Source organism: Anas platyrhynchos, chromosome 3 (genome assembly GCF_047663525.1).
Source record: "Anas platyrhynchos isolate ZD024472 breed Pekin duck chromosome 3, IASCAAS_PekinDuck_T2T, whole genome shotgun sequence".
Taxonomy (NCBI): Eukaryota; Metazoa; Chordata; class Aves; order Anseriformes; family Anatidae; genus Anas; species Anas platyrhynchos.
This window is the reverse complement of record NC_092589.1, coordinates 9,977,352-9,987,861: the sequence shown is the minus strand read 5'-3', so window position 1 is coordinate 9,987,861 and position 10,510 is coordinate 9,977,352. Positions and strand designations below refer to the sequence as shown.

The following is a 10,510-nucleotide window of genomic DNA, read 5'->3' as shown; positions in this document are numbered from 1 at the left end:
TACACCCAGCATGTTAGATGTCTTTTAAAAGTGTTCCCATCTTTTATTGTTTTTAGCAACCAATTAATCCCCAGCCCAACTAGTCCCAGTTGCTCAGCTGGGTACTGGAGGTTTGGCATAGCCTGCTGGGGTTACTCGCTTACCTATTGCCCCTTGCAGTCTTGAAACACAGATCAAGCCTAGATGTAGACATGTGCAGTAACAGTGGAAGAATCAGTGCAAAAAAAAAAAAAAAAGTATCTTTTTATCCCTTCATATAGTTACCTTACATAAACCTTTCTACTGCCAGGATGTTGTTTTCTCTAGAAAGAGAAGAAGCAATATTCACATAAGGAATTTTATAATTAGGAAACATTTCAACTACCAACTACTGCAACTGCAGAATAATACCTCTGCCAGATCTGATTGCATTTAATTATTTTCTGTCCTTTCAAAGCCACTAGATGATGTGACTCTCTTGACTGCACGAAGGTTGTACATAGCCAGCAGAGGTCAAGTCCCCAGCAGACATGTGTTACGTCAGTAGAGCCTATTGAAGTTAATAGAATTACTTTTATGTACTTTAAGTTTGAGCACATGGTTAAGCTCTGCATTTTCTTCTTCTGTATTGAGGTCACTTTGACTGTTTCAATCTATTTGTGTTTTCAATTTCCACTTTTTACTGAGGGCACTGTAGGCTGAGCAGGAATTCCACATTTTCGAGTGGCATACTGAGAAGCGATTTCCTGCCTAAAAGTTTTCCTCTTCATTGCATACTTTCTGGGATGCATCTTAGTTTGTTCTGATACAGAATTAAGACTTAACAGTAGTTCGGTTTCCAGCGGCCACTGGCAGAGGCCTGAACAGGCTTGTGTGAGCTCCCCCATCAGAACTGCAAACATCTGAACCTCTGCAGACCGCCTGGGACCAGGTGTCAGTCTGGCATTCTGCTACCTGCTCCATTTGGTTGGTTCCAGGGTGGGACACTTCTCTTTTCTCCCTCTTTTCCTCCTGAAACAGGAACAGTTCCAGGAGCAGGAGGTGGTTTCAGTGCAGATCAACAGCTGTTTCTCTTTCCCTTGTATTTTTAAATGTTTCTTATAATGCTGATCCCAGAGAGGAGCACAAGGTGAACATTCCTGTCTATTATTTTTTTTTTGGTCTCTTTTGCTGTGCATAAAAATAATCAGGTCTCTCAGTTTCTTTGGAACCTCTGAAAAGCTCCATCTCCTTTGTCCTTGCATATGCGAGTTTTGATCATAGGATGTGAATTAGGGGAACAGTTATCTTTATTATAGTGCAGAATTCTGTTACAACACAGCAATGACTGGACTAATTAAAACATGGATCATTCTTGCCTGGCATATATAATCACACCTCATCTTTCTGAACTGTAATTAAGTTTGGGGTCTTCTGTCATTTTTGGGAACATACTCCACTCTCATTTACATTACAAAACTGAACTGTGCTAGGGCACTACTGTGTTGGAACAAAGTTTACCAAAATAGTTGACTTAAAATGGGTTTGACTTCAAAGGATCTACAAATTTCTCTTCAAAAAGTGTTTGTGATGTTCTAATAAATCTAATAAAGATAACTGTATATCTCAATATTAGAAAATAAGTCTTCCTGGTCAGAAGATTCACTTAATGTGTTTGTATTAGATTATTTCAATGATTATCTCTAATTGTTTTAAGTGTCTAATGTTTCCTTTGCTATCAAGAATGGCCATTTCTAGATACAGGTCTAAATATCCTTCACTGGATAAAAGATATTAAACTGAACTACTATGAATTTTGAGTACTTGTTAAATAGTGCCTATAGTAAATCATATAAACAAGCACATCAACAGTACAGAAGCATTTTTTTCCTCTTTGTTTGAAGAGTTTAGTTATCACAGTAGTTGCTGCACCAAGATGTATTTCCCTGGCAAAATAGATTAAAATCAAAAAGGTGTAAGAAACCCACGAGTATATTGTCTTTCATTTTTCTCTCCAATCATGATGCTGGACAAAGGGAGCCTGTAGTTGCTTGCCTCATCCTCAGCTCGTTTGCCCAAGGCAACAAACCAGGGAAATTGCAGGTAACAATTTATCTAATCCTTATCATCAGTTAACTCTCTCTCTACCTGTCGCTCGGCATAATTTTATTAACAGAAACTTCACCCAGGTATGCTCGTAGCTTGGAAGCTCATAAGGGGGGATGCGACTCTCAGATAAAAGAGAAATGATGTGCGTTTTCTGTTTCAAATGCATGCTAGTGAATTTGAAAGTGAACGTGCTAGTGAAAGGTGACATTTTATCAATGATATTGTGGAAGCCATGCGAGAGGAACTCAGAGCAGTTTCACTATGTGATACGAATGGACAGGAGGAAAGACTCGGTGGTTAACGTACACGGGCTGTAAATTCGCATTAGAATTTCCTGCTGTGGAAGCGTGTGTTGGCACAGGATTTAATCAAAATCAACAAGACTGTGCTAACACAGCTTACTACACAAACAAGCTCTGATAAGTGAAAATAATGACTATCAAGACAGTTTTTATTAAATATAAATCAGTCAAACACCCACTTTATATATTATATTGCTCTATTATGTTATTGCAATAATAAATTACTTTTGTTTACTAGCTACTCAAATTACACATTTCAAAATGTACATACATCAGGAAGGAAATTTTCCTAACAGAAAAGTTGTGATCTCTTTTTTTTTTTTTTTTTCAGTGGGATAGAACCAGAGGAAATCATCTCAATTTAAATTCACATTTAAAATAATGTCATCAGTTAATTAAAATGGCATTTACATTACGAAAATTCAGAAAGATTTTCTGAGAAAACATTATTTCATCTTTACCTTTTTCATTGTACTCAAAGTTAAATAGTGTAAATACTGATGAAGTAAAGGACTACTGAATTCACTTTAATTTTTTGTTTCACGCCCCAGCATTCAACTTTGAATTCATAACCAAGGCAGTGTCTAGGTTTAAAAAGAAAGAGTGAGAAGAGAAACCCAAATATTTTGTGTTAAACAAGATAGAAACATGTTTCAGTTACACTGAAAAAAAAAGTACTTTGACTCGTTTCTGTTTGCAATTTCTGTATTATTCAGTTGTTTAGATTTTACAAAAGAAAGAAGTATAAAATCTGAAAAGTAAGAGGAAAACATGGCAGTGCAATCATTACCACCTATTATTAAAAGATCATTTGCATTTTCTGCAAATGTAAGAGGTTTCTTATATTTATAAACAGGCATGAACATGCTTTTTGAAGAATAAGGAAGTTCAGATCTATTCTTCGTAACTCATGTTACACAACCTTTGAAATTAGCATACTGACTTTACAAGTACTGAGTAGTTCACAGGCATATTTTAAACTGTTTAATGGGGCAGCTCCAGACTGCTCGGTTTTGTTGCCCTCAGTGCAAAGTCTACAAACATAGTCCCTGGCCCAGCATCATGTTGTGTTTGTGGATATTCACTCACGTCTGACTTGATGTAGGACTGGGCTGTGATGCATCAGTTTGCCATGTTGAAGTGTCCTCCTCTCTTCTGCATAGATTTTCTCAAATATTTTTTTCAGATGACCAAGATCAGGAATGATTGACTTCCATTCCTGTCCTCTCAAGTGATGATTTTCATTCCCCCTTTAAGATCTGCAGCTCAAACTAGCCGTCTTCTTCCCCTCTTCAAGTGTGCCATTGGCACAGATGCCACTACTGACCCTCCGTGGAGCCACTACTCCTCCAGCAGCTACAACCCACCTCCTCCAGAGACCTAACTCTGCTCACTTTTACCCCGCTTACAGGCTCACTGAGGGATCTGTGGAGATGCTTCCTTTATGTTGGTTGGGGTGGTTGATAGCGATCACAATGCTATAGACAGGTGCTGAATGACCCAACAGTTTCCAGTGCGGTTCTAGCTTTTCTTTCATCCATTTATTTACTTATACAGTGTATTATTCATTTTCTTACTAATTTACATTTCCTATTATATCTCTAACAGGAACTCTCTAACCCGTCATTATTTTATCCTTGTGTTAAACAAACATTCATTTTACGATCACAGTAGAAACCTGTATTCTGTGCAGCCTACACATATTTTAAACACTATTTCTGGGCTTTTCCCATCTTCCTGCATAGGATGACAGAGAATGTTCACTGGGCCATGGATGCTCAAAAACACACAAATCATTAGTCTAATACTAAAGATGCATTTTTATGCTCATTATTTCAACAGAACATGTCTAGGCCTTCTAAGTATTGCTTTAGCTGGCAGCGTATATACCTCGCTACAGTCTTCTCCAAAAAAAAATAGATCAGGTTTTTTAGCCTGAGTGGTTTTCATCTAAGTACTAAAATGCTGCTTTTTAGTGAAATTTTCCTGCCACATTTGCCACCGCTGACTGCTTCTCTGAAAGATCACCATCCTTGACTTCCATCCTTCAGCCCTAGCAGTTCTGCTCTCACGTTCCTGGCCATTGTGCTGTTGGTTTTTGCGTAGAATTTTCCTCAGTTTCTCTCCTTCAGCGTCTCCTGTGAATTCTGTTCATGCTCACTCTACATAGTTGCTGCAAATCTAGTGTTGTCCTTGCACAATTTCATCCACTTACATAGACAGTTAAGTGTCTGCCTAGAGGCAGAAGTTAATTACTGTATTGTGTGTTACACAGATTAGCATTGTGTCTAAGCATCACTCCACTTCTAGGATGCTACCTGTTAGGAGATGTTTCTTGTGTGGTAACAACAGGCAAACTTAATACTTCAGGCTAAAACTCTGATCAACAATGTTATGAGCAAGAAAATAAAATGTATTTATATATATTTAATGTTATGCTTCTGTGCCAGCTAGCCTGTTACAGAAAGAAAAAGACATAGCCTATGTTTTGTTCCCTGCTTTCCTTAGATTTCATTGCAGTGTGTTAGACTGCTGCCAGCATCCAGGGAGCAGGATTATTATTCTTGTCATGTGGATATTTTCTTCCCTCTGCTGACTGAGAGCCACAAACTTGTCAGACAGAAAGTCTGATATATTTGTGCCTTTTTTCCTTTAAAATTCACCCATGGCAAACGTTACATGTACTCAACCAAGGAAAAACATCCTTCTTTATAAAGAAATTAGGTGTGCTCCCCAAACTGCATTTCTAATAGCCCATTTCCCATATATTATTCTAGCTCTGGCTGTGGGAATTGCATGCTTGCAGGCAGCTGTGGAAGAACTATTCATGTTTCATATCTACAAAGCTGAACGTTTTGTTCCTATTCAGGAACAGCAGGGAAGACCTAGCCTAAGATAGCTGGTAAATGACTTAAAATTTCACTTGACCTGGAGGATCAGTGATCTTTGGAATCCAGAATCACCACTATAAGAACTGAACACCAAATCATGCTCACGCTGAAGTCAGTGACAGAATTTCTTCCTGCTCCGGTGGAACCAATTGTACCAACAGCAATTGAGAAGAAACAAACACAAAAAGTAAAATAAGTTTTTTCTTACCAGAATTGGAAAATCTAAACACTTCTATTTTTAAGTTGAAGTTTTACTCCCATCTTTTATCTGTGTCATGGAGTTATATCTTACACAACTCTAATGTAGCAGCAATTAAGATTTTTATTATATGACTTTATAGCAAATAAAAAGATTATATGATTTTAACCATACTTAATCTGTATGTAAGTATTAGTCATTTAACGCAGAGATCTAAAGAACTTGCTACAATAAAAACAGCAATTTAGTTAAAGATTTGTGAATGGCGAGGTTCACCCAAGGCTTGCTGCAGGTTCCTGGGGGGTTCTATATCCAGTCGTGTGCTTCCCAAATCCCCCTTTAGAGTGAATTACTTACCTTATTGGAGTTTGTCCATGGATGAACTTGTTCCTGAAGGTGTCAGCCATGAGATGTGCTTCCTCGCAGGGGTACCCTGAGAGACATCCCAGCACAGAGGGGTGATCAAGGGCAAAGCCACTCAAAGAGTTCTTGCTTGGAATCACTATTTAAAGGATTGCAAAGTCATTGTGTTTTGGTGAGTAATTTTCCAGGACTCAGGTGTTTTGCCAGTTTGTTTGGGAATCAGGTTGCACAGTCCCCCTCTTTTGTACTTCAATGCGTCCTCATCAATGAGTCTCACCACAGGGACCAGGTTTGAGCAGAGGGGAGGCCTGACTGTCCGGTGCCTGTCCTGCATAAACCACAGGTGTCAAGGGGAGCGAGGCAGCGTCAGGCTTTGCCACAATCTGTAGATAACAGAGGAACGGTGTTGAGATGAATTTTCCTTTGATTACAGAGAAGAAAGCGATGAGGCGCCACCTTTATTAGATAAAGTGATTGACTTGTAGTCAAGCTCAGATTCCTTATCAGATTGTTTTCTGGACTCTGATTTGATTCATTACTTCCCATGAGAGATTTCATGGTAACGAGTGCTGCCTGCTCATTGTTAACGAGCTGTCCGGTTCAAGGAGCTATCACATTGAGGCCTACCATGGCTCTCAAGCCTGAACAAGACTTAGGCCAAGTACAGGAGCAGAGCATACCCACCACCATCTGGTCTTCTATTTTGGTGCTGGCTCAAATATCAGGCTTTGGTTTTTTTTTATAAAGATATATATTTTCTTTATATATTTTCCAAAATGATGGCTGTTTTAGCTGCTTTTACAAATGCAACTGAAGAATGCATGCAAATGCCCTGGATGAGAAGCGAGTTTTCTCTCTCTCCCCTTCTGGTCCAATAAACGTTGATTTATAAAATGTGGAACAGATCCCACAGGACTTTAGAATATTCAGTAGCTTGGTAAATATGGCAATGATCTAGGATATGGGTTCAAATATCTACTGTACACCATATACACACACATGATTTAAACTAAGATCTCTTTTATGCCTCTTTATCTGTTGGCTTTTCTCTCATTTTCATTATCAAGTTGAGAAAACTGTGCTTGGGCTATGAGAGCATATCACCTGGCCAAAATGAAGAGATCACGTAAAGATACAGTAATGTACCCTTAGGAGCTGATCTAATCTGAATATTGAAATATGCTTTGTGAAGAGGAGGCTTATTCTGATTTGAACTGGTTAAAAGGCAAACTTTGAGTGTTCCCTCGCACCAGTAAGTGTGATAAGACAAAGGATTCTGCTGTGAGGAACTGCACAGTGACTTAAGATTAACATCAACACTGCAGATGCTGTTGGCTCATCAGAAAGGAGAACTTAATAAAATAGCAGGTATTCCTGTAACTGGTGAAGCTAGAATCATGTCTTCTTACAGATTTTTGCTTTATGCTGCTTTAAAAAGGAAAGTTTAAAAGAAAATGTAAAGTTTAAAAGCTTGGTCCTTTTTAAAAAATACTTCAGATATATCACCTCTAAAAGCAATATTTCATTTTATGTAAAGTATTTAAATTAAATTGTACCTCTTCTAAGTTCCAAGCCAAAGTGCACAGCGAGAGGGGGCATTTTGCACTTTTCTGTTTGTTTTACAGCACATTGTTACAGACTTTCTGTAAAGAGAGAGTATTTCACCAAAGACGGATTAGCTCCTTCCTGACATGACCTGATAGAAAATATCTCAAAACGCCGAGAAAAGACAACAATCTTTTCCTCTACTAATCTTCAAAAATTCCTTCAGTTAAACCGAGAGCATACTTTCTACTGGATAATTCAGTCTTTTCTGATATTTTGCCTTAACCATGACAATTGAGACTTGGTAGCTATACATGTCAATTATACATGTCAATGGTTCCCTGAGTGCGGTATCTTTAGGTAGTTTCTCAATAGACCTGCTTTATCTGATGTTGCCTCTTTCACTTTTAAGAATGGCAATGTTGTGTATCTTGTACACGATGATTCCAAATTCACAGTATCATTTCTTGTTGTTTTGTATCAGATTTCTTGATATTTTATTTTTTTTTTAAATTGTGCTTATTGAGCATTTTATATGTAGTTTATTGACTAAGAAAAAACACATGCTGGTGAAGTGATGAGGAATAATGCCTGGAAAAGTTCGTGTTTTTTCAATGTATTTCTGAAAACGGACAAAGCCTTAGTAATGCTGTGTTGTGCCTCACCTATCTTTGTTACAGGCCAACTACAAGAACATTATCACCAAAGACAAGCCTGCTCCTGACAGAGTGAGTCTTTCTATACGATTTAGCTCAAACGAAGTGCAGACTGATGAGTTTGTGCGCGTCCTTCTGTGAAGCTCTGAAGCACCTGCCAGCGCCTGTTTTGTCCCAGGGCTGCATCCTCTCGCCTGCGTGAGTTAGGGCCGGTACATCCACGTGTGGTGTAGCGTGGGCTAGCAGGATCTGTAGGGCTGCTGGCAGGCCTCATTTGTTTCCTTATTATGTTTGCTTATTCCCCTATGTTTACTTATTCAGGCTGCAGAAGTTTCTGTGTTTATGCAGACATGGAAAATAAATAAATAAATAATTTAACCTAAACGCTACCAGCAAGCCTGGCAGGTACCAGCTAGGCGAGGTCAGAAAGTGAAAGAGCACACAGGCTGAGGTGAGGGATGTGCAGTTTCTGAGAGGACCTGAACCCGTGCGAGGCGCGGGTCAGTGGCGGTGCAGGGGAATTTTGGAAAGGACAGCGCAGCGCGCCGGGACCACGCGCAGCATTGATCTCCCCACATCCCAGCGGGTGCTTTTCCTCCCGGCTCTGACTCCTCCGAGCCCCCGTATGCATTTCTCCCCGCCGGGCCGGGCCGGGTTGGGCTCCCGGGGGCCCCGCAGGCCGCAGCCCGGACGCCGTCGCGTAGCAACGCGGCGGAGCTCCGGGCCCCGGCGGCAACCCGGAAGCAGAGGGGGCGCTGCTCCGCCCCGGGCCGGCCGGCACCGCGCCGCCGGGCCCCGAGCGCCCTCCCCGGGGGCACCGGGGGCGCCTCGCCCGTTAATGTCGCACCAAGCACCCCCCGCACACACAGAGGGCCCGGGCTGCGGCGCCTCGTCCCCGTGCATCCCCGTCCCCGTCCCCATCCCCACGCGAGCACCGCCGCTTCAGGCTCCTCCCGGCCGGCTCGCCCGCCGTGCCCGGTCCGGTGTCGGCGGCGGCGGCGGCGGGCGGAGGAGGGGGCTGCTGAGCGGCGGCTGGCGGAGCCAACGGGCGGTGGGAAGGGGGGCGGGCGCTGCGGGGGTGTCGTGCTGGAGCGAGGCGTGCCCCAGCCGCCAGGCACCCTGTGGAGCCGGGGAGCGACGTTTGCACGGCGCTGGTGGTGGTGGTGGTGGCGGCGGCGGGCGGCAGCAGCAGCGGGCAGCTCGGCGTCCCCTCCACCCCCCCCCGTGAGCCTGGGGAACCTGCAGCTCAAAGCCGCCGCCAGCCACAGCGCCATGTACCCCGGCAACAAGCGGAAAAAGCTCTGGCGGGAGGAGAAAGGTACTGCCGCCGCCACGGGCCGGGCCCCGCCGCCCCCCTCCGCCTCCCCACATGGCCGGGGGGCGCCCCCCGAGTCCCTGCCCCAGTCCCTGCCGCCCCCCGGGCTCTGCGGGACCCCCCCCCCCCCCCCCCGGGGTTTTGGCAGGGCAGGAGCCGGACCCGGAGCCGGCCGGGCTCCAAAGGTGCCCGTCCCGCTTTAACCCGTGCTCTTCGTGTGGGGAGGGGGGAGAAAATGGTGTGTTTTTTTTTTTTTTTTTTTAATTTTTTCGGGATTTTTGGCCCCAACGCGATGCTCCGCCGGGCTACTTTGAGGTGCGGAGCCTGCGGGTTCTGGCGCGCCGCTGCGAAATGGGCCCCCCCCCCCCAAAAAAAAAGGAGCCTGCCCCCCTGCCTCCCCCCCCGGGCTCCCTCAGCCCGGCTCCTGCAAGCATGGGGCAGGCGCCTCCCGCTGACCTTGGTGTCCCCGTGGTGGTCACCCGGAGAGCAGCGGGACCCTTTCGGGAGAAATTCACGCAGCAGGAGTGTAAATATTTACATCGGCTATCTGAAGAGGCTTCAGGAAAACAAACCTTGCCGGGGGTGTTTACAAATAACCCAGAAACCTACAAGGGGGAGAGGAGGGAAAACTGAAACGCACCAGTGGGGTTGTTACAAGTTCTCTCTTTTCTCCTATGTTCCCTACGATTGCGTGTGTATTTCGAGGCAGGAAGGCAGACGACCGGTTCAAAGGATAGCATTCGTTCTCTTTGTGGAGAAATCCAGTAGGCATATGGAAGGAGAAAACCTGAGAGCCACAAGCAGGCTGATCGCTCTGTAGGTTAGCTGCTTCCATCAAACTCGCCCCTGAGGCAGGGAGTTACATCGTGTGTCCGTGTTTCTTTCAGAGCTGGCTTGCAATGTGCCTGTAGTCGAGGTGAGACAACAAATTTCTGCCAGATTTGAAAGTTTCTCTCTTCCAGAGCAGAGAAGATGGAGTTAAATCTTCTCGGGTGTCGCTTGTGTGCCATCAGCTGTAAGCAACTTCACCTGTGGAAGCCCTTCCTGCTGCCTGTTGTTGCCTTCCAAGGAAATGCTTTTATGCAGGGGGCAGCTGGGGGAAGGCACCTGGCCAGCCCTGGTGGGAGTTCCCACTGTTCCCCTGTTGCTTCCAGCTTTGTTGTTTGTGCAAG

The 10,510-nt window shown here is 43.8% G+C and overlaps 1 protein-coding gene and 1 long non-coding RNA gene across 4 annotated transcripts in view; one reads left to right on the top strand and one right to left on the bottom strand.

Moving 5' to 3' along the window:
- Nucleotides 1-2,709: 2,709 nt before the first annotated feature.
- LOC110352770 (uncharacterized) lies at nucleotides 2,710-10,418 on the bottom strand. Its single transcript, XR_005264079.2, has 3 exons — nucleotides 9,795-10,418; nucleotides 5,817-6,205; nucleotides 2,710-5,391 (listed from the first exon to the last, which is right to left on the bottom strand). It is a non-coding gene; the product is annotated as an uncharacterized lncRNA (long non-coding RNA).
- MACROD2 (mono-ADP ribosylhydrolase 2) overlaps nucleotides 9,113-10,510 on the top strand; it is an 862,160-nt gene continuing 860,762 nt past the window's right edge. Inside the window, exon 1 of one of the 3 annotated variants that reach the window (XM_027453320.3) lies at nucleotides 9,113-9,341. In XM_027453320.3, coding sequence (XP_027309121.2) covers nucleotides 9,296-9,341 — 46 coding nt within the window. In that variant the 5' untranslated portion in view covers nucleotides 9,113-9,295. The remainder of the gene's footprint in view (nucleotides 9,342-10,510) is intronic. The other 2 variants (XM_072035275.1, XM_027453322.3) reach the window with 2 other exon arrangements.